The 24034-nt window shown below is 43.4% G+C and overlaps 1 protein-coding gene across 1 annotated transcript in view; it reads left to right on the top strand.

Annotated features, from left to right (window-relative positions):
* The window catches only part of zfyve26 (zinc finger, FYVE domain containing 26), an 89549-nt gene extending 65752 nt beyond the window's left edge, over positions 1–23797 (top strand). The window contains exons 23-42 of the mRNA XM_061743328.1: positions 466–570; positions 942–1064; positions 2802–2978; positions 4333–4582; positions 4666–4764; positions 6405–6592; positions 6792–6928; positions 7503–7531; positions 9863–10220; positions 11403–11550; positions 13050–13259; positions 13960–14184; positions 14890–15087; positions 16069–16149; positions 17980–18107; positions 18190–18376; positions 19852–19911; positions 20002–20184; positions 21543–21593; positions 23443–23797. Of these exons, the coding sequence (XP_061599312.1) occupies positions 466–570; positions 942–1064; positions 2802–2978; positions 4333–4582; positions 4666–4764; positions 6405–6592; positions 6792–6928; positions 7503–7531; positions 9863–10220; positions 11403–11550; positions 13050–13259; positions 13960–14184; positions 14890–15087; positions 16069–16149; positions 17980–18107; positions 18190–18376; positions 19852–19911; positions 20002–20184; positions 21543–21593; positions 23443–23637 (3132 nt within the window). The 3' untranslated portion in view covers positions 23638–23797. The remainder of the gene's footprint in view (positions 1–465; positions 571–941; positions 1065–2801; positions 2979–4332; positions 4583–4665; positions 4765–6404; positions 6593–6791; positions 6929–7502; positions 7532–9862; positions 10221–11402; positions 11551–13049; positions 13260–13959; positions 14185–14889; positions 15088–16068; positions 16150–17979; positions 18108–18189; positions 18377–19851; positions 19912–20001; positions 20185–21542; positions 21594–23442) is intronic.
* Positions 23798–24034: the final 237 nt, after the last annotated feature.

Here is a 24034-nt window from a genome sequence, read left to right as displayed (position 1 = left end):
ACAGATGGTGCTAAATTAACATGGCTGTTTCACTTGCGGGATACAAGATTCACGCAATTATAATAATAATTCTGGCTCCCTGCTGCTGTGGGCTGAGCGGTGTCTTCCTGCTCACAGATGCCCCTGGTGGGTGTGTCGCTACACGTTATTCTCACATGAGATCTCATGAGAATCATGCGTGAGTGGCATCGCATGGAACTTTAACCATCTGTACAAAGTGGTCTCCCCTCAGCCTGCCAACTCAGAGAAGGAGGAAAGCAACCAAATTCTCCAGTGTCTGTACAGCCGCCCGGATGAGCCGTCCAGTGTCATGTGGATCTACGAGCCGTTCAGATTCTGCTCCCGTCGTTACGGAACCAAAATGCAAACCACGCCCACAACTAACCGTGTCCTAAGATCACGCTGTGATCACGAAATGTTCTTTTTTTGTCCGTATCTGACATTAATCTGTGCGTCTCCTCACAGATGGCTGCGCTGCGTCCTCCTCTGCCCTGGGCCTCCTGGCAGGAGCTGAGAACAGAGTCCCAAACCAACCCCGAATCCGTGTTTTCCATGATCCTGCAGACCAAAGTGGGTGACACTCGTGCAACTCGTGCAACTCTTCACTCTCTGGAACAGCCTGAGCATGGAGCTAAAACAAAGTCAAAACATATCACAATTTAAAAAAAGATACAAAGAAACATTTTATTCAAAATACAGATGCGAATAAACATGTATATGTACATTTATTAATATATGTAGATATATAGATTTATATTATGGATATAGATATGTTATAAGTAGGTATGTACATAGATATATTGAGTTATACAGTATTATACATACAGTATTTGTGTATCTATATCTCTATTCATATATATTGATTTATAGTTATATGTTATATGTAGAATCCACGACTGTTAAAGTGTGGAAAAGTAAAGTTTCTGTCCTTTGTCTTGCAGGAGTTTGGTCTGTGTGGACGCTGGGCCGAGCTCTACCCCGTCTCCGAGCAGCTTAGGCTGCAGCTGCAGACGGAGCATCTGCTGCACCTGCTGGAGGCAGGACAGACGGACGAAGCCTTCCAGGTCTTCTTGTTGTTGTTCTTCATGCATGTTGCAGGAAGCTCAGTTTCAGCAGGAGGGCGGCCGCGGGTCCTTAAAAAGTCTTAAAGTATTTAAACGGCCTTACACTCTGAAAAGGCAAAGATTATTTAATCGTTTTGAGGAGAAATAAACCTGTTTTCCGGTTGTTAGACGCCTAAGTCAGGGTTGCCAGGTTGGGCGGGTTTCAGCCCAATTGGGCTGTCTTAATTTGTCTTTAATCTCAATCCAAGGGTCTTAATTTTAGAGGGAATGTATCCAGTCATCATTAACAAGTTTATTTCATCGTTTTGAGGAGAAACTCCTGCGGCGGTTCTAAACCTGTGTTGCCAGGTTGGGCAAGTTTTAGCCCAATTGGGCTGAAAAATATATATTTGGGCAGCTTTTCACGGTTTTAACTAAATATTTAGTTTCAGTGAAAAGTAGAAACGTACACAATAAACTCACTGATATTTTATTTGTTTTAATCAACTCAATTTAATTGTAATCTTTGTTTCAATTCAATGTTATTGATATAGCGTCTAATACAACAGAAGTTGTCTCAAGGATCTTTCCAGAGACCCAGAACATAAACCCCCGAGCAATTATTAAATAAACAATGGCAGGTAAAACTCCCCTAGTGGGGAAAAAAAACCTTAAGCCAAACAGTGGCATGAAAAACTCCCCTTTAGGAGGGAAGAAATCTACCATTTTTGAAGCCTGAACTTTTGTGGTGTTGCGAAGCTTGAAATTTATTACGCATTTAATCATTTACAGTGTTAACATAGAGAATGTATGATTTGGGCGGGTTTTACATCGCGTTTGGGCTTGAACCTGTCAGCCAGATCTGGCAACCTCGACCTCAGCGCTGGATTTCTTAGTGACTGTCTTTTTTGTCTTAAATTTAGTTTGAAAATGCTATTAAAGTCTAAAATTTACCTCGGTCTAACCTGTAGACGCTCTGTTTAGTGAATCCTGACTCATCTACGCCCTGTTGCACTCGTGTAGATGTGTGAGAACTACTGACTGTGTTTCCTGATGCTGAGTTCTGTTGAACTAATGACTGTATATGGGTCAATGACGTGACGCCTATATTTTCTGAAAAACAGATTTTCTTTCAATTCAAGAAAGGTTTAAATGGATAAAAAAAAATACCAGATATATGACCTACCTGTCCCACATATGGACTCACTTGAATTTTACAAAAAATACTAGTTATTTGAGATTTGGTTGTCGTTTTAAGCGTCAAAATGTCATGTGGTGCTACCGCCCGACCATGACTCTTGTTTTGAAAACTTTTTTTGAAATCACTCTAAATGTATTTAAATCAATCTTCTGCCCTATCTGGCATGATTTCTGAAATGTCTTGTGTGTAAGATTGCAACACATTTGTATTTATATTTCCATCATAATATACAAGTTTGACTGATGATGTCCATTTTATGAAATATCATTTTTGTATAATACTGAAAACTTGTAAAAAAAAAAAAGATGTCAAGATGTTAAGGAAATTAATTTATTTTAATATGCACCACATGACCTTTTTTAAGGCTAGTGCCAATTCATCTTGACAAAAAACTCAATTTAAAATATTTATATGAATTTATGTGTACACAACATTCTTAATGTTTGAACTACTGCAATAGATATTACTTTTTTTTTTTAAATATTATTTTAAAATTGACCTGTTGAAAATCCTTATTCGTCATTGACCCATTTACTGATTGCTCTGCTCCTCCTCAGCTGCTGGAGGCCGTGTCGTCCTGGCCCGTGGGCCTGGAGGTGTGTGAGCGAGCTCTGGACCGCCGGCCCGGCCTGGCCGCCTGCCACTTCCTGTCCGACTACCTCACCCTGCACTTCCAGACGCAGGTGTCTCCGGCACGACGCCGGCACATCCACGCCCTGCACCTGGGCTCCAAGGTAGAGGAGCCTGCAGACACCAGACACACACCCGGAACCTTTCATTAGGGTTTATTTATGTGTTTACCACGTTTGCAGTTGTTATTGTTGCCACACGACTTCACTTTTGTTTCTGAAGACTTCTGTCTTCAGATGTGACGACATTTCCTCTATATTTTTTTTTTTTTTTTTTTTTTTTTTTTTTTTTTAATTAATTAATATTTTTATTAGGGGGTAAGGGACAGTAGAACATGATCAATTATACATTTACATTGAGTATCATATTATTTCTGTATGGCAATCAACAATATATAGGATATTTGACACCATATCAATACTGTGCATCTTGATGAAATGAGAAAAATATGTACAGTACAGTCGACCTCCTAGGATCCATCCATCCATCCATCCATCCATCCATCCATCCATCCATCCATCCATCCATCCATCCATCCATCCATCCATCCATCCATCCATCCATCCATCCATCCATCCATCCATATTGGACCAAAAACACAAAAAATAAATATGTCTGGAGCTGCAAAAAATGAAAAGTCTTGTATAAGCCTTAGAATGAAGGCAGCACATGCTGCATGTATCTATATTAGTTAGAACCGGGGGAATTTTTTTTTTTTCATTATGCACTTCGAGATAAAAGTCGAAATGTCGAGGAAAAAAGTCGAAATGTGGAGAAAAAAGTTGAAATGTTGAGAAAAAAGTAAAACTGTCGAGGAAATAGGCAAAATTTCGTGAAAAAAGTTGAAATGTCGAGGAAAAAAGTCAAAATGTCGAGAAAGAAGTCAACATTTTGAGAAAAAAGTCGAAATGTCGAGGAAAAAGTCAAAATTTCGAGAAAAAAGTTTAAATGCAATCCTGAGAAAAAAGTCAAAATGTCGAGAAAAAAGTCAAAACTTTGAGAAAAAAGTCGAACTGTCGAGGAAATAGGCAAAATTTCGTGAAAAAAGTCAGAATGTCGAGGAAAAAAGTCAAAATTTCGAGAAAAAAGTCGAAATGTCGAGGAAAAAGTCAAAATTTCGAGAAACAAGTTGAAATGTCGAGATTAAAAAGGAACGGGAAAAGGAAGAAAAAAAGGGAAAAAAGAAGAAAAAAGAAAAAAAGAGGAAACAAAGGAAAAAAAGAACAAAAAAAGGAAAAAAGAAGCAAGAAAGGAAAAAAGAAGCAAAAAAAGGAAAAAAAAGGTCAAATATTTTTGAAAAAGCTCCAGGAGCCACTAGGGCGGCGCTAAAGAGCTGCATGCGGCTCTAGAGCCGCGGGTTGCCGACCCCTGGATTAGATAGTCCTTTATTCAGGTTCAGACCCCCCTCCATCTCTTTACCTCCTCCAGTTCTTCACCTCCTCCTCCGTTTCCCCCCAGGTGCTGCTGACTCTCCCCCCGGCCTCCCGGCAGGATTACTTCCCCCTCCTCTCTGAGCCGCTGCTGATGCTGGAGCAGCTGCTGATGAACCTGAAGGTGGACTGGGCCGAGGCGGCGGTCCGGACCCTGCGGAGCCTGCTGGTGGGCCGGGAGGCCGGCTTTGGGTCCGAGGATGTGGACCAGCTGCTGGACGACTACGCCTGCAAGGCCCTGGACTTCTCCTGCGCCCCCAGGGCCCGGTCCCGCTCCGGTGGGTTCCTGCTGGAGGACCAGGACTCTTTCAGCTCTGCTGGATCCTTGTTGTGATTTTAAACATCTGTGTTTGTCTTCCAGCCTCTGTGATCAGCCTGCAGGACGTTCTGACGCAGTGTCCCGCACAGGAGAGCAGCTCTCAGTCCTCCAGCCGCATCGAGTCCCCAGCGTCCTCCACCAGTGAGTTATGAACAATCATCATACTTTACTCCTCCATGTGCAGTTGAATATCAGTGAGGCCTCACAGCTATGCCCTTTACTAAACTGGTGTAATGAGGAATATGAGGCCAATTGGAAGCAAATAGAATTCCAATTGACCCCTGGATTCCTTTTACAAGCCACAATAGAGGGTCTGCACTTCCCCACTGGACCAGCCCCCTTACTTGCACTGAGTGGCAAAACATCAGCAAAAATGGCTGCAACTAGTGGAGACTTGACAGTGACCCGTACAGTTACCAAGAACCAGTGGTTCATGGACATTAATATTTGGTACAGTTACCAAGAACCAGTGGTCCATGGACATTAATATTTGGCCACGAATCCAGTTTCCTGATATTTATATGTACTTAATTTCTACGCCGGGGAAATACACGAAGCAAAGTTTGAAGGCATACAAAAGTTTGTAGGCGATTTGTTGGCAAAATTAAAGTGACGAAACACCGAACTAGATTGGACCGTTTAACGTTAGCTACCCACAAATCCAACATTACCTGATACAAAATGGGAACCACAAATCCATGTTTCGGTGACTGGAATCCAGTTGTTATTGAGAATTGCAACGATCCATTTGTCTCTCTTAAGCTTATTTTTCAGCAGTCTGTAAAACGATAACTCGGATTTCTTGCTAAATCTATGAGTACAGTCGATCGCACAACAGCTGTTTCCCATTTTAGATGTTTCATAACACAGATTTTCAGATGCTTATGACACAGTTTCTCCTAAATAGAGGAGATAGTAGATTTGAATCCTTGAGAGCCTTACAACCTATCTCTCATTCACACACAAAGGCACACTGCAAAATGTTCAATCTCTAAAGTACAGGGCTGCGTTGGGATCTGGTCCCGCGGGACCCAACGCAGATCTGGCGGGAGCGGGCGGTTTGAACTTTGCTGCAGGCGGCTAAAAAAAATACAGCAGGATCGGTAGTCTAGCGACAAGAAATCAATGACGTGGAAAATAACCTCAAACAAGGTCTTTACAAAACAAAGACAAAGCAAGGAAAGTCAGATATTTGGAGAAACTGCGTTTGTGTCTGTGGAGCATCTTGGAAGAGAGATGGGGGATTGGAACCAGCAGTCTGTCAGCAGCATTCTCTTCCTCCACAGCAATGTAGTGGCCAAGCGATTCATTTGTTAAATTAATTTGTTTCCTTTGTTAACTTTGTTTATTTTATGTTATTTAAGAGTGTTATTTGAGCCACTCACAGCCTACTCTTGTTGCTATAACCTCAATCATAATTGATGCAGCGTGAAAGGCGCGATGATGTGCGATGATGACAATGATGAATTTGCATCTAACTTTCAGTCAGGTGACCTATGAACTGTCAATTATCCATCAAACTCCACAATAATCATGTTAACATTAAATCAGATAGATTTGTCCTGGACATTTCTCTTGCGGGATGGGAGAAGACACAAAATGAATGCATCTCTACTATTGTGCGCCGTGCGGGCATAAATTCTCAAAGTTTTACGGATGCGGGCGGGACCAGGATGAAGAAAACAGTCCCGCTATAGCAGGTCTCTAGCTGGTACCTTCCTCGGCTCAAAACCATGTCCAAAGCAAATGATTAAGATTCTTTCACCTGTGTTTCATCTCAGACAGCACCCCGAGCCACAATTCCTCGGCCGGCAGCAGCGACAAGGAGAAGGACCGAAGTTCTCTGGGGAAAAAACGCCGCTCGTCCGCCAAGTTCCAGCCCCCCGAGCAGCCGCCGGCCCGCAAGGACTGGGTCCCCGACACCCACCGGGACTTGTGCATGGTCTGCCAGCGCGAGAGGTTCACCATGGTAACGATGAGAAACACAGTTTTATTGTAAATTTAAAAATGCTATCTCTCATTTTGAAGATGGACAGAAATAGGGGGGTCATGTCTCGATGTAAGGATATAATCTCGTAGAAAAGGGAGCAGGTTTGCTCTCCTCGGGTTCGTAGGGACGAGGTGGTCTCTGGTTTCCGTGGTAACCGTCTCCCTCCCTCCCGGTCCAGTTCAACCGGCGGCACCACTGCCGGCGCTGCGGCCGGCTGGTCTGCCAGGCCTGCTCGGAGCGGACGATGCAGGTGGACGGATGTCCGGAGGAAGAGGTGCGGGTCTGCGACCAGTGCTACGCCTACTTCAACCCAGAGTAAGAGCCCGCCGTGTCTCGCAGGGTTGGGGGGACGGGGACCGTTGTCCGGAACATCAGAGTTAAAACTACAGAAACTGAACTAAAATGGTGATAAATGACAGCAGGCGAGGCACCGACTCCTTCAATAAGATATCCATCCATCCATCCATCCATCCATCCATCCATCCATCCATCCATCCATCCATCCATCCATCCATCCATCCATCCATCCAACCATCCATCCATCCATCCATCCATCCATCCATCCATCCATCCATCCATCCATCCATCCATCCATCCATCCATCCATCCAACCATCCATCCATCCATCCATCCATCCATCCATCCATCCATCCATCCATCCATCCATCCATCCATCCATCCATCCATCCATCCATCCATCCAACGTGCACGTCTCATAAGCAATGCAACTTAAACAAGAAGAACAGAATGATTTCTTTTAAATCGTTTTAAAACTTTGTTAAACAAGGACATTTAGATAAGAAGTCAGTATTAAAAAAAGAAGTTTAAAGTTTAAAATCAGTCATGTTTGTGATTTTAAATAACATTTCCTTTTGTCTCCCGTTTTCAGTTCTGATAACGAGCTCGAACCTGCTGAAGGTAAATAAAAACCACCTGATTTCATTTTCACTCCTTAAGTATTTTTCAGTTTAGGAAACATTTCGGGATTTCTTTTTCAACTCTCTCTCTTTATTGATTTTTCTCATTTTGAACATAAGACATAACAGTCATACATACTGTACATGATACACATTTACATAGAAAAGTAATCTAAGTTACATTAACTTGTATAAATATATCACAATGAAAAATTGACAGATAAAGGGGCCCAACTTAAAAAACAAGGACCTATCGATCTATCTAATCATATAAAAGTACGTTTTTTCCTTCTATTGAGGGTTAAGAGCATTTCTAAAACCGGCCATCAGGGTATGTGTTGTGGTTAAAATACTCAAAAAACGTTTGCCAAATTCTATACAACTTCTTTTCCTGATTTTTCAGTAAGAATCTGATTTTCTCCAGCTCTAAATGTCTCATAACGTCTGTCATAAGTTTTGCTTGATGGGGATTTCTGCTGAATATGAGGGTGTGAACGTCTCGCCCCAGCGGTGGGTTGTTGATACGGGACCGTCTTGCAGCCGCCAGGGTCGTGGTTCCTCTTAACCCTTGTGCTGTCTTCAGGGGAAGGAAGGAAGGAAGGAAGGAAGGAAGGAAGGAAGGAAGGAAGGAAGGAAGGAAGGAAGGAAGGAAGGAAGGAAGGAAGGAAGGAAGGAAGGAAGGAAGGAAGGAAGGAAGGAAGGAAGGAAGGAAGGAAGGAAGGAAGGAAGGAAGGAAGGAAGGAAGGAAGGAAGGAAGGAAGGAAGGAAGGAAGGAAGGAAGGAAGGAAGGAAGGAAGGAAGGAAGGAAGGAAGGAAGGAAGGAAGGAAGGAAGGAAGGAAGGAAGGAAGGAAGGAAGGAAGGAAGGAAGGAAGGAAGGAAGGAAGGAAGGAAGGAAGGAAGGAAGGAAGGAAGGAAGGAAGGAAGGAAGGAAGGAAGGAAGGAAGGAAGGAAGGAAGGAAGGAAGGAAGGAAGGAAGGAAGGAAGGAAGGAAGGAAGGAAGGAAGGGGGAAAACGAGGAAGGAAGGAAGGGGGAAAACGAGGAAGGAAGGAAGGGGGAAAACGAGGAAGGAAGGAAGGGGGAAAACGAGGAAGGAAGGAAGGGGGAAAACGAGGAAGGAAGGAAGGGGGAAAACGAGGAAGGAAGGAAGGGGGAAAACGAGGAAGGAAGGAAGGGGGAAAACGAGGAAGGAAGGAAGGAAGGAAGGGGGAAAACGAGGAAGGAAGGAAGGGGGAAAACGAGGAAGGAAGGAGAGGGAGGGAGGAAGGGGAGAAGGAAGAAGGAAGGGGAGAAGGAAGAAGGAAGGAGAGAGCAGGAGGAAGGAAGGGAGAAGGAAGGAGAGAGCAGGAGGAAGGAAGGAAGGAAGGGAGAAGGAAGGAGAGAGCAGGAGGAAGGAAGGAAGGAAGGGAGAAGGAAGGAGAGAGCAGGAGGAAGGAAGGAAGGAAGGGAGAAGGAAGGAGAGAGCAGGAGGAAGGAAGGAAGGAAGGGAGAAGGAAGGAGAGAGCAGGAGGAAGGAAGGAAGGAAGGGAGAAGGAAGGAGAGAGCAGGAGGAAGGAAGGAAGGAAGGGAGAAGGAAGGAGAGAGCAGGAGGAAGGAAGGAAGGAAGGGAGAAGGAAGGAGAGAGCAGGAGGAAGGAAGGAAGGAAGGGAGAAGGAAGGAGAGAGCAGGAGGAAGGAAGGAAGGAAGGGAGAAGGAAGGAGAGAGCAGGAGGAAGGAAGGAAGGAAGGGAGAAGGAAGGAGAGAGCAGGAGGAAGGAAGGAAGGAAGGGAGAAGGAAGGAGAGAGCAGGAGGAAGGAAGGAAGGAAGGGAGAAGGAAGGAGAGAGCAGGAGGAAGGAAGGAAGGAAGGGAGAAGGAAGGAGAGAGCAGGAGGAAGGAAGGAAGGAAGGGAGAAGGAAGGAGAGAGCAGGAGGAAGGAAGGAAGGAAGGAGAGAGCAGGAGGAAGGAAGGAAGGGAGAAGGAAGGAGAGAGCAGGAGGAAAGAAGGAAGGAAGGGAGAAGGAAGGAGAGAGCAGGAGGAAAGAAGGAAGGAAGGGAGAAGGAAGGAGAGAGCAGGAGGAAAGAAGGAAGGAAGGGAGAAGGAAGGAGAGAGCAGGAGGAAAGAAGGAAGGAAGGGAGAAAAGAGGAAGGAAGGAAGGGAAAAAACAAGGAAGGAAGGAAGGGAGAAAAGAGGAAGGGAGAAGGAAGGAGAGAGCAGGAGGAAAGAAGGAACAGGAGAATTAGGTCATTTTGACCCAAAGACAGTACAAGGGTTAAGTCATGAATGTGAACTTGCTTGTGTAATAAATTATTTGGGGACCCTGAGTTCTGATCCCGCTCTGCTGATCCGTCTACAGCGGCGGGGAGCCCCGTCCCCACGGCAGAGGCTCTGGACGGGATGCTGCACTTGCCGGAGGTCGTCCACCACCAGGTCCAGCTCAGCACCAGCCCGGCGGAGAACCAGCTGCTGCGGGCCGAGTTCTACTACGAGCAGGCGCCCAGCGCCTACCTGTGCGTGGCCGTGCTGGCGCTGCACAGCGACCAGGCGGCGTGCGGCCGCCGCCTCATCGAGCACTGCCGCGCCCTCTCCAGGAAGCTGACCAACCCCGAGGTGGACGCCTGCCTGCTCACGGACATCATGCGGCAGCTGCTGTTCAGCGCCAAGCTGATGTTCGTCAAGGTGGGACGCAACCAGGACCTGGCCGTGTGCGACAGGTACGACGCTACGACGCTCCGCTCCCACGCCTGATGGGAAACAGCTGGGTGATGAGTACGGAAGAGGATTAGGGCCATGCAGGAGAAAAAATATTTGAGAGGGGAAGATCTTTTTTATTGTGCACTTCGAGAAAAAAGTCGAAATGTCGAGACAAAAGGCGACATGTTGAGATTAATGTTGAAATACAATTTCAAAAATAAAGTCGAAATTTCGTGAATAATGTCGAAATTTCACCTTTTTTCTCAACATTTCAACTTTATTCACAAATTTTTTACTTTTTTTCAACATTTTGACTTTTTTCTCGAAATTGTACTTCAACATTAATCTGGACATTCTGACTTTTTTCTCAACATTTCGACTTTTTTTCTCAACATTTCAACTTTATTCACTAATTTTTGACTTTTTCAACATTTCGACTTTTTTCTCAAAATTGTACTTCAACATTAATCTCGACATTTTGACTTTTTTCTCAACATTTTGACTTTTTTCTCGACATTTCGACTTTTTTCTCAACATTTCGACTTTTTTTTAACATTTCAACTTTATTCTCAAATTTTTGACTTTTTCAACATTTCAACTTTTTTCTCGAAATTGTACTTCAACATTAATCTCGACATTTAGACTTTTTTCGCGACATTTCAAGTTTTTTCTCGAAGTGCATAATGAAAAAAAAATCTTCCTCCTCTAAAATATTATTTTTATTTTTCTCCTGCCTGGCCCTAATACTCTTCCGTAGACTAGAGGCTTCGGAGAAATGCAGAAGTAAATCAGGCTCTGTGGTTTCACTGCGTAATCTCATGGCTTAACGCATGTTGACCGACGGAGGGGCGTCTCCGAGGCTCCGCCCCCCCGGGTGAGTCACGTAGATGACGTTAACAAAGCTGAAATTGGTTTCAACTGCGATGTGCAGCGAGGGGCAGACGCTTCACCAACAGTGAAGCACGGTGATGGAAGGATCATGGTTAGGGCTCGTTTTACAGCCACGTGACCTGGATCCTTCCAGTCCAGTCGGGTGAAACTGGATAGAAACTGGAAGAAGAAGAGGAGGAGAAAATAATCCTCAGAAATGAATCACAACGATGCTGGAATCTCCGATTAAGACTGACGTGCTGTTATTGATCTGAGGTGACTATCTTGATTATCTTTAATGTCCTTATTCCTCTTCTCCTGTTTGCCTGCAGTTACATCAGCAAGATAGACGTGCTGAAGATCCTGGTTTTGGCCAATTACAAGTACATTCCCTCCCTGGACGACATCGTGGAGACGTCGGAGGTGACGCGACTCCGTAACCGTCTGCTGGAGGCGGAGCACTACCAGCTGGCCGTGGAGGTGAGGACCTCGGACCTCGGACCGGTCCTTAGGGCTGGGCGATATATCCAGTATACTCGATGTAGCTCGGCTTCTACTCTGTGCGATGTACAAAATTACTTTATCGTGAATATTCAAGTATACATTGTCACCCATTGCTTTTAATTGGCATTAAATTACAGGCTTTTCTCACTCTCTCGTCTCGTCTTTCCTCGGAGACGTAAAACAAGCGCGACGGACTCTTTTCAAAGCAAACTGGGACGGTTTAGTAAAGACGGGAGGGGATGTTTTCTCCTCGCACGACGCGCTGATGCAGCTCCAACTATCCGCTCAGTGCGACACGCGTCCACGCGCCGCTGAGCCTTTCTCTTCCAGAGCTGAGAAACATCACCTAGTGTTGCTTAAATGTGGCCACATGAAATCAATCACTATCATCGAAACAAAGTCAAACAAGACTATATGACGTCATATTTCTAAAAGTTAGTGAAAGTGATGCAAAGTAAAGGAGGAGAGGATGAAACATTGCAGTCCCTACACCTACAATATGGCCCTTTTCCACTAGTACCTCCTCAGCTCGCTTCTACCCGCCACGCCCCCGTCTTGCGCTTTTCCACTACGGGCCGAGGCGGGTGGAGTCGTGCCAAGCAGATACTTTTTCTGGAATGAGGCTGCCGAGGTTCTAACCGGGCTGAGCCGGCCCTGGAACTGACGTCACCACCCTCCTCGCCACTGATTGGTCGGGGGGCGGGGCCGTCAGACGTTTGAATCAGGAAGCGGGAGTCAGCGCGAGAGCGACTTGCGGCGATTTTATTATACAGCGCAAACGTCTGTTTGGTGATCCAACTCTGAGGTGCAGATGTTCATAAACCTGGTGGCTGAGGAGAGAATTAAAAAAGGGATGTAGACGGGCTGTTTTACTCTCAGCCGCTCGCGGCTCCAGCTGATTTCTGATCAGCGTCGACACGAACAAAGCGGTTGCGCAATCGAGTACGTCACAGCAGCTTCACCCCAACCTGCCCACTTCTCACCTGGATGTGGAAAAACAAACGAGGCCAAAGCGGGTGGAGCCGGGACGAGACGTCCCGAGCAACGCTGAGTAGGTAGTAGTGGAAAAGCGCCATTAGTCTTCATATAAAGTTCTTAACAGAGATGCAACGTGCACTTTCTGTTTTGAAATGACACTTTTTTTGTTTGTGCCACTCACTGCTTAGTAACTGTTTAATAAATACAGGTTTGGTAAATTTGACTTATTCCCCCTTTTTGCATGAAAGTTTAAAATGAGCATATATTAATGCAGTATGAACAAGAATGTTTTAATGTAACATATAGAATCATCATACTGGTGTGATTGTAGCATCAAAGTGTTAATTCAAGGCTAAGGCAAAATATCGAGATATATATCATATATTGTGACATGGCCTAAAAATATTGAGATATTAGTAAAAGGCCAAATCGCCCAGCCCTACCAGTCCTGGTTGGTGTTTCCTGTGTCGTTAGCTCACACCCCCCCCCTCTCCTAGGTGTCCACCAAGAGCGGCCTGGACCCCACGGGCGTCTGGCAGGCCTGGGCTCTGGCCACGCTGAAGGCGGGGAACCTGTCGGGGGCCCGGGAGAAGTTCAGCCGCTGCCTGAAGGCCCCGCTGGAGCGGAACCAGCTCAGCCTGGGCCCGCCCCTGCTGCAGGAGATCGTCCAGCACCTGGAGGCCTCGGTGCGGCCCGCACCCTCGCCGGTACGAGCCGCCGCCGGCAAAACTCTCACCGACGCTTCCTATCAGACAGTCTAAGCCCCAGAGAGTTGATGTGTTTTCCCGAAGGATCACATTTAATCAGATTTGATCAGATTTGGTCGGTTTGCCAATAATTTCCATCTGATCGTCATTAACTTTCTATAATTGCATCGAGATTCCAGCAAAAAAAAAACACTACTGTATGTTTGGGCCACGCCCACAACCTTGATTGGCGTGTAACTGTATAATTGATTGATCAGAATTCTTTTATCAGGTTTTTTGTCTTCAGAGTTCAAAGTCTCCCAGATTTAGTGAAAAGTGGTTGAACGGCCTCCGATCAGTTTATTTGAACTTCACTTTGAAGTTTTTGAAGTTGGAGGGAAGATTTTCATGGATGGATGAATTGATTGTTGGTGGATGGATGGATGGATGTGTGGATGGATGTGTGGATGGATGGATGGATGGATGGATGGATGAATTGATTGTTGATGGATGGATGGATGGATGGATGGATGGATAACAGTCTTCTTCTAAACACCTTTAGGCCAGAAGAAAATGGAGGAAGGTTATTATAAAAGCTCCAGATTTTACAGGAGAATTTAAATCAGCCGAGTCTGAGAAGTTCTGGTGTCTCTTCTGCGATTGGTCCGGTTCCCTCTCTGTGATTGGTCCGTGAGCTGATGGAGTGTCTGTTTCCCGACAGAGTTACGGCGAGGACATCCTAGCGTCTCTCCGGGAGTTGGAGGACGCCCTGGCCGAGGTGGTTCCTGCGGAGCGGCACGAGGGCCCCCACCAGGGGGGGCCCCAGGGCGGCCCCCACCAGGAGGTGCTGTACTACCTGCACACCTACGGAACCCACCTGGCGCTGGTCGGGTTCTACATGCGCCACGACGGCATGGCGGAGGCCGTGGCCTTCCTGCTCAACAAGGTACTGAGGTTGGGGTTAGTTCACCAGGTCCAGACCTTTGTGGTCTTTCGTAGTTCTTTTGTAGTCCTTTGTAGTCTTTTTTTTTTAGTCCTCTTGTAGTCTTTTGTAGTTCTTTTGTGGTCCTTTGTAGTCTTTTTTTTTTAGTCCTCTTGTAGTCTTTCGTAGTTCTTTTGTAGTCCTTTGTAGTCTTTTTTTTTTAGTCCTCTTGTAGTTTTTTGTAGTTCTTTTGTGGTCCTTTTGTAGTCTTTTTTTAGTCCTTTGTAGTTTTTTGTGGTCCTTTTGTAGTTTTTTGTAGTCCTTCGTAGTTCTTTTGTAGTTTTTTGTAGTCCTTCGTAGTTCTTTTGTAGTTTTTTGTAGTCCTTCGTAGTTCTTTTGTAGTTTTTTGTAGTCCTTCGTAGTTCTTTTGTAGTTTTTTGTAGTCCTTCGTAGTTCTTTTGTAGTTTTTTGTAGTCCTTCGTAGTTTTTTTGTAGTTATTTTGTAGTCCCTTTGTAGTCTTTTTTAGTTCTTTTATGGTCCTTTTGTAGTCTTTTTTTAGTCCCTTTGTAGTTCTTTTTAGTCCTTTTGTGGTCCCTTTGTCTTCCTTTTGTAGTTCTTTTGTGGTCCTTTTCTCGTCCCTTGTAGTTTTCTGTAGTCTTTTTAGTCACCAGACCTTCAGAAGGTCGTCCCGTGTCTGAAGTTGTGTTTTCCCCCCGGTTCTGCCCCAGGACTGCCCCGATGACGTGTTCCTGGAGGGGGTCCTGCAGCCCAGCCTGGAGCGGGGCCGGCTCGGCGCGCTGCAGGGCGTCCTGGAGAAGCTGGACCCGGGCCTGGACTCGTGCAGCCGCTACCTCATCGCCTCCTGCCAGTTCCTGCAGCGGCGCGGCTACTTCCACTCGCTGTACCAGCTGCAGCAGTTTATGATGGTACGGGTTTTTACGGGGCCTCACCGGGGCCTCACTGCAAAAACTCAAAATCTTACCAGGAATATTTGTCTTATTTCTAGTTAAAATGTCTAATTTTTAGTCAAAAATCTCATTACACTGACAAGAGTCATTACCAGAAAAATAACTTATTTGACAATTTTCACTTGAAATAAGTAGAAAAATCTGCCAGTGGGACAAGATTTATCTTCTCATTACAAGCAAAAAAAATCTTGTTCCACTGGCAGATTTTTCTACTTATTTTAAGTGAAAATCTACTTGAAACAGGTGAAAATTGTTGTTTTTTCCAGTGATGAGTATTGTTTTAAGTGTAATTAGATTTTTGACTAAAAATGAGACAGTTTAACTAGAAATAAGACAAATATTCTTGTTAAGATTTTGAGATTTCACGGGGCCTCACCAGGCCTGTTAAGCCGCATTTTGTAATAACGGTGCAATTTGTAATAAACGTCCAAAATGTAATAACTTTGTCATTTCATTTTGTAATAAAGCTGCATGTTGTAATTAACTGCCCCATTTTGTAATACATTTTGCCACATTATGTAATAGATTATTGCATTTTGAGAATATTATTATAAAATGCACTTGCAACTTTTTTATTTTCTAGGAAATGTAATAACATGGTGCATTATGTAATAATACCTATTATTGTTGTTTTTAACAATGAATTTATACAAGAGTGACTTTTGTTGTTTTTTATGATATTTCCCTTAGAGCTATGTAGCCCAATAAATCTATGTATAATACTCCAAATATAACTTTAGTTTGGAATTATATAGGCCAATAACAAATAAATAAACTATGCTTTAGAATTGTTATTACATAATGCAGCATGTTATTACATTTTGGACGTTTATTACAAAATGCACCGTTATTACAAAATGCGGCTCAACCGGGACTCTGAAGAAGCCCTGATGTTCTCGTACATGACCTGCTCTTACTTTTGTTTGTGTTCCTGTGCAGGACCACGTTCGCGCCGCCATGACCTGCATCAGGTTCTTCACCCACGGTGCCGGATCCTACCTGCAGCTGGGCGAGCAGCAGGTAACTTTAGGACCCAGGGCGGCGGCGGGTCCTTAAAAAGTTCCTTTTCTGCTAAAATAAGGCCTTTAAACCTAAAAATCTCAATCCAACTCAAAATCTTAACAAGAATATTTGTCTTATTTCTAGTTAAAATGTCTCATTTTTAGTCAAAAACTATCTCATTACACTTAAAACAAGACTCATCACTGGAAAAAACAACAATTTTCACCTGTTTCAAGTAGATTTTCACTTAAAATAAGTAGAAAAATCTGCCAGTGGAACAAGATTTTTCTGCTTGTAATGAAAAGATAAATCTTGTCCCACTGGCAGATTTTTCAATTTATTTCAAGTGAAAATTTACTTGAAACAGGTGAAAATTGTCAAATAACAATTTATTTTTCTGGTAATGACTCTTGTTTTAAGTGTAATGAGATTTTTTGACTAAAAATGAGACATTATAACTAGAAATAAGACAAATATTCCTGGTAGGATTTTGAGTTTTTGCAGTGTACTAACTAGGAGAAATTATTAGCAAAAAAGTTTTCATTATGGCAGAGAAAAGTAGAAACTTACACAATAAACTCACCAATGTTATATTTGCTTTAATCTACTCAATTTAATTGTAGTCTTTGTTTGGAGCCTGAACTTTTTCTGGCTTGTTTTTGCTTTGCTTATGACTTGAAATTAATTCCGTATTTAATTTGTCTTAAATCTCCATCCAAGGGTCTTAATTTTAGAGGGAATGTATCCAGTCATCATTAAAAGTTAAAAGTTTTCTTACACTGAAAATGAAAAGTTTATTTCATCGTTTTGAGGAGAAATAAATTAGGCTGAAAAATATAGGACTGGACGGGTTGATAAAATTTGGGCTGCTTTTCCTGGTTTTTACTAAATATTAAGGAGAAATTATTAACAAAAAAAAGAGAAAAGTAGAAACATACACAATAAACTTTCTATTTCATTAGCATGAATCTACTCAATTTAATTGTAGTCTTTATTTGGAGTCTGAACTTTTTTTGGGCTCTTTAGTGGTGTTGTGAAGCTTGAAATGTATTACGCAATTAATAATTTACGGTTTTAACATAGAGGACGTATTATTTGGGCTGGTTTTTCATTATAAACCTGTCAGCCAGATCTGGCAACCTCGACCTCAGCGCTTGATTTCTTAGTGGCTTGTCTTTTTGGTCTTACATTTAGTTTTAAAATGGTATTAAATGAGCTGTTTTTCCTGGTTTTTACTAAATATTTAGGAGAAATTATTCACAAAAAAGTTTCCATTATGGCAGAGAAAAGTAGAAAAATTAGCTTTAATCTACTTGATTTAATTATAGTCTTTGTTTGGAGCCTGAACTTTTTTTGGCTATTTAGTAGTGTTGTGAAGCTTGAAATTTATTCCACATTTAATAATTTACGGTTTTAACATAGAGAATGTAGGATTTTAGCTGTTTTTTCATTATTCGAGTTTGGGCTGGAACCTGTCAGATCTGGCAACCTGGACCTCAATGCTGTCTTTTGGGTCTTAAATTTAGATTGAAAATGGTATTAAAAAGTCTTAAATTTACCTCAGTAAAACCTGTAGACAGCCTGAATAATCACCATGACGATGCGTCTCTGTCCTGAATAATCACCATGACGACGCGTGTCTCTGCCCTGAATAATCACCATGACGACGCGCGTCTCCGCCCTGAATAATCACCATGACGACGCGTGTCTCCGCCCTGAATAATCACCATGACGACACGTGTCTCCGTCCTGAATAATCACCATGACGACATGTCTCCGCCCTGAATAATCACCATGACGACGCGTCTCCGCCCTGAATAATCACCATGACGACGTGTCTCCCCGCAGCGCTGGCTGGTCCGGGCCAAGGAGCACCTGAGGACGTTCCTGCAGGAGCAGCAGGGCCGGGCGGCCGGCAGGAGGAGGTCGTCGGTCAGCTCCTTCAGGAAGACCATGTCCTCCAGCGACGTGTCCAGGTGGCTCTTCGTCTCCTCCTCGGTCTCGGGGACTTTTCTTCTTCTTCTCTGGTGCCGTGGCTCTAAAGCGCTTCTCTTCCAGGCACATGAACACCATCGAGCTGCAGCTGGAGGTGACCCGGTTCCTGCACCGCTGCGAGTCGGCCGCGGCCCCCAACGCCGGGTCCCCCGGGGCCTCTGGGGCCCCCGGGGCCTCTGGGGCCCCCGGGGCCGGACCCCCGCCCACGCTGTTCGGGGGGAGCCCCATGAAGGTGGAAGTCGCCTGCAAGGTGGAGTCACAGATTCACAGAGTTTACAAATAATTTAAAAAACACAAATACAGATAACAATCAATCAATTGGTTTGTAAGATGGGATTCCCCAGAAGCTACTGTAGCTTATGAATAGGGGCCCAGTCACACAGCAAAACAACTATAAATTACACAGATAATACATATACCTTTTAATAACCTAAAAAAAAACACAATAAAACCTTGAGACCTCCTTAGATTTCCTAGATACAAAGATATTCTTGTAAAAAATAATACATCAGGTATTGGAACATAAACATAATTTAATAAAAAGAGACATAATTTAATAACAATTTTTGTTTTAGTCTCTTTTTGAAAATTGAGAGAGATCCAGACTCTTTTATAGCAACTATCAATCTCATTCCAAATTTTTGGACCTTTGCAGGTTACACTGAAACTTGTACATTTCAGTTTCCTTTTCTTCCCTTTTAAAAGTTGTTTTCCCCTTGTGGTGTGTTCATGAGTGGGAGCATAAATGGGGATGAGATGACAGAGTCTATCATTGAGTCTAAACACTACATTATACATTACACAGGCATTGTGGAAAATGTTAAACAAGCTTATATCCATAAAAAAGAGGATCAGAGGGAGCATTAAATTTGCTCCATGATATGACTCGGATCACATTCTTTTGTAAGAAAGTGATCCGAGTCATATCATGGAGCAAATTTAATGAGTCACCCCCCCCGCTAATGTTACCCGTCAGTCTGAAGCTCTCAGCATGAATGATATCCTATTGGCCCGAATATTAGACGACCCTGATTATAAGACGACTCCCTCTTTTTCAAGACTCAAGTTTGAAAAAATACTTTTTGAACACCAAATTCCATTTTTATACAGAAAATAATTACAGTACATCTGAAACAAATGATTAAAACAACATATTCGAGAGAAGATTTTTTTTATTGTGCACTTCGAGAAAAAAGTCGAAATGTCGAGATTAATGTTGAAATACAATTTCAAGAATAAAGTCAAAATTTCGTGAATAAAGTTGAAATTTAGCCTTTTTTCTCAACATTTCAACTTTATTAACGAAATTTCGACTTTTTTCTCGAAATTGTACTTCAACATTAATCTCGACATTTCGACTTTTTTCTCGACATTTCGACTTTTTTTCTCGAAGTGCACAATGGAAAAAAAAAAATCTTCCTCTAAAATATTATTTTTATTTTTCTCCTGCCTGGCCCTAATACTCTTCCGTACTCTTTGGCCTGGGAAGTTAAGTTCAGCATTTGCTTTAAAGATATCTGGCGCCATCTAGTGTGGGTCTAATGTCTAGACCCCGAATAGAAGACGACCCCCACTTTTTCAGTCTTATTTCAATGCAAAAAACACCGTCTTATATTCGGCCCTTTTTTCACCAAACCGGTTCCAGAGCTGGCTCTGGAACCGGTTCGTTGGAAAAGGGATATATGAGGTCTAGTCAGCGCCATGATTGTGTTTGTCTCGTTGCAGACGTTGCTCGGAGGCAAAAACATCGAGGAGGGGTTCGGCATCGCCTACCGGGTCATCCAGGTACGTGTTCAGCACCAGAGCTGCAGGTCTGGGGTGTTCCAGGTCTCAGTCTTCACGGTGGGTCTTCTGTCCCCCTCTCGGCTCCTGCAGGACTTCCAGCTGGAGGCCCAGGCCGTGTACGTGCGGGCGGGGCAGCGGCTGGTCCGCCTGCGGCAGTTCGGCGCCGTGCGGCAGCTGCTGAAGTGCGTGGGCGAGTCGGGGACGGCCACCAGGGGCGACTGTGACGCCCTCCTGCTCAACCTGCTCTCCGTCGCCGACAAGGGACCGGCCGACGTAAGTGTCCAGCAGGAGGAACCGCCGACGGTCCGGCCCACCGGGACTAACGGTGGATTCACACTGAAAGCGTCAAAAATCTCCTGTGGAGGTTCGGGACGCCTGCATCGCTGCTTGGCGACGCCTGCACTGGGCGGAACTTTCAAGCTGCAGAACTGGAGGGAAACAAGTTCATGTAGCCTACACATATCTATATACAAGACTGTCTCAGAAAATTAGAATAATCTGATTTTCTGTAATGCAATTACAAAAACAAAAATGTCATACATTCTGGATTCATTACAAATCAACTGAAATATTGCAAGCCTTTTATTATTTTAATATTGCTGATCTTGGCTTACAGCTTAAGAAAACTAAAATATCCTATCTTAAAAAATTAGAATATTCTGGGAATCTTAATCTTAATCTGTAAGACATAATCAGCAATATTAAAATAATAAAAGGCTTGTAATATCTCAGTTGATTTGTAATGAATCCAGAATATATGACATTTTTGTTTTTTTAATTGCATTACAGAAAATAAAGAACTTTATCACAATATTCAAATTTTCTGAGACAGTCCTGTATAGCGTGCAAATCTTCAGTTTCCTATTTCACCATGGATCGCACTTTGGGAAGCCTTCTTTATATTTTAGCGTTATTTCCACTAGATAAGAGTGAGTTTGATGCTCCTTAACCAGGTTGGTCCCGGTGAAGCTGCAGTCTGTCTGCGGTGAACACTGACACACCGGGTCGGACCGGATTTGGTCATATTGTTTAAACTGTTTTGTGATTAATAAGCACGGTTTTTAATTATTTTGCGTTGGATCGATGTAGCAAATAAAATCGTTGGGACCATACAGCTCCTCAACCATCAGTTACTGTTTCACATGAGCAGTTCAGGTAGAAACATTTAGTTCAGGTAGAAACATTTAGTTCAGGTAGAAACATTTAGTTCAGGTAGAAACATTTAGTTCAGGTAGAAACATTTAGTTCAGGTAAAAACGGCAGTCAAATCAACAAAAATGTCAGTTTGCTGGATGAAATATATTAATTCCTGATAAAATAAGTTTGTTAGTGCACAGCTCTGCTCATGTGTGAATGAGTGTACGTTTGTGAGAACATGAAAGTACAATCTGCATTGAGGGTTCTCGCTTCAGGAATCCCGGTCTGTGATTGGATGCTGCCTCGGCGTCGCCGCTGCTCATTTGCATAAAGTTCAGATTTTTCAACTTCAAATTGACACTCCCGATGCCTCCAGCGCTCCCGACGCCTCTCGCAGCGTTTTCACAGACAATGAATGGCTACCGGATGCCTATGACGCCTGTGGCGCTTCAGTGTGAATCCAGGGTAACAACGGTGTCGTGTTTCTGTTTCAGGCGAAGGAGCTGGAGACGCTGATCCTGGAGATCCGGAGCGCCGAGAACAAGGTGCCGTGACCCTTTAGTTCCCTCACACTAGTGTTGTTTCTGTCACCCTGTTTCAGTCTGTTTTAGTCTAGTCTTTGGGTCCAGCTATCATTTTTGTTTTTATTAGTTTTAGTCACGTTCATTCTCCTTTTAGTTGTGTCAAGTTTCAGTCGACTAAAAGTCATTTTAGTCTTATTTTAGTCAGAATTGTCCAGGATCATTTTAGTCTAGTTTTAGTCAAAGATTGTATTTAGCCAAACCCATTTTACAATTCAAACAAGGTTGATTTGATTTAATTTATTTTATTTTTGTACATGTAAAAAAAAAAAATAACACTTCATGAGAAGTTTAAGAAAACAAAACAAAGAATTTCATCCTTTAAAACTTGCTATCTTGATTTACATGTGCCAAAAAAAGGAGTACGAGAAAGTGTAAATTTATTTAGTCCTACCCCCATTCACTGATCATTTAACCTGTATTTATAAATATTCACACACTAAATAACAGTAATTATTATTATGATATACTGTAATTATACTCACACACATACTTATACATGCATACACATAGTTGAATATTTCTATATATTTGTACACACATGCCCATATAAATATTTATATAAATATACTTATTTACACTATACTGTATCTGCTCTATATCCATGTATATATCTACTTACACACATAATCACACCACACACATATATATACCCATACATACGCATATACCCATACATACCTACATATATGTGTGTGTGTATATATATACATACACCTACCTGTCTTATTATATTGTTGTTACCTCATAGACTCAAGAATATATTCATTCCAGATACAGAGGACTCTAATTAGAGTTTACAACATAATGATTTTTCTGCATTTCTCCCCATCTTTTTCTTTTTCGATGACACATCTTTTTCACGTGTATCCAAAGATGGTTCTTCTTCTTCTTCTCCCCCCAGAGCAGATCCCCGCAGATTTTAATTGACATGAACCTAGAGCTCTGCGTTAACGGCATCAGGCTCAGCTGCAGCGACTAAACCTACTTAAAAAATGGAAATTATAAATGGAGACACATTTTAACAGAGTTTTTATTCCTCTACGCATTATATATTTAATTATCGTCATCGTCACATGACCATTGTTTTCGTTGCGAGACGCAACGTTTTCCTCAGGTGATAAAGGTTCGTTGACGACGATATTTACCGTATTTTTTTCTGGACTATAAGCCGCTACTTTTTTCATAGATTTTCAACCATGCAGCTTATACAAAGGTGCCGCTATTCTGTGGCTTTTTCTTCCACCGGTCGGGGCGCTCTAACTTTAGCAGATAGAAGTAGGTAGAAGCAGATTTCAAACAGATAAATAGATAAATAAATACTGGTTATTTTCTCTTGGTTCTGTCCTGTTTTAATCAGCAAAGTTGCTGCCGTGTTAAAAGACACTGTTAGGAAAGGATCTATTTAGGTATTTTTTTTTTATTTTTTATTTATTTATTTATTTGCACAATGATAACACAGTAATTTTTAACATACAAGGACAAATAAATTGTGCAGGAGAGGAAAAGAAGCCCGAAGGGCTTATAAAAAATCCTCCCCCTCAATACACAATCACCAAAACAAATCAATCAATAGAAAAATAATAGAACAATAATAGGTACAAACATGTACATCATTTACAGTTCAAAATCCTTCTGTACATGTAGTAAATATCTAATCTAACAACATAAATATCTGTGGCTTGCATATCTTTTTTTTAAATAGAGCGGATGCGGCTTATAGTCCAGGAAATATGGTAGTCAGAATTTTCATTGACAAAAGCAACTTTACCCCCCACCAGAACCGTAACCGGGTCCGTCCTCTCCTCCACAGATCAAGGCGTACCTGGCGTGCGGGAAGCTGCGGCCGGCGTACCTGCTGGCGGTGAAGCTGGACCCGGGCCGGGCCGGCCCGCTGGTGCAGGACGTGCTCCGGGCCGCCGAGCAGGCCGGCGACTCGGTCATGCAGAACATCTGCGGCCAGTGGCTCTCCGAGCACGACGGCAAGGGCCGCGCCGGCGCCCGGTGAGGGACGGTTACCGCGGCGACGGAGCGCCCGGTGAGGGCCGGTTACCGCGGCGACGGAGCGCCCGGTGAGGGCCGGTTACGGCGGCGACGGAGCACAGAGGAGCTGCAGCCGAGGTGGAAATGAAGGAGAGGAGAATCTGACAGAACCAGGAGAAGCTGACGGTCTTTGGAACAGTCCTGAGGGGCCACCTCCTCCTGGTGGTGGCACCCTTAGCTCCTTAGTTACTTAGCTGCCTAGCTCCTTATCTCCTTAGGCCGTTAGCTCCCTAGCTTCTTAGCTCCCTAGCTCCTTAGGCCATTAGCTCCCTAGCTCCTTAGCTCACTAGCTCCTTAGTTCCTTATCTCCTTAGCTCCCTAGCTCCTTAGGCCATTAGCTCCCTAGCTCCTTAGGCCATTAG

Source organism: Cololabis saira, chromosome 16 (genome assembly GCF_033807715.1).
Source record: "Cololabis saira isolate AMF1-May2022 chromosome 16, fColSai1.1, whole genome shotgun sequence".
NCBI lineage: Eukaryota > Metazoa > Chordata > Actinopteri > Beloniformes > Belonidae > Cololabis > Cololabis saira.
Note: the sequence above shows the minus strand (reverse complement) of the source record. Positions and strands in the feature narration are given on the sequence as shown.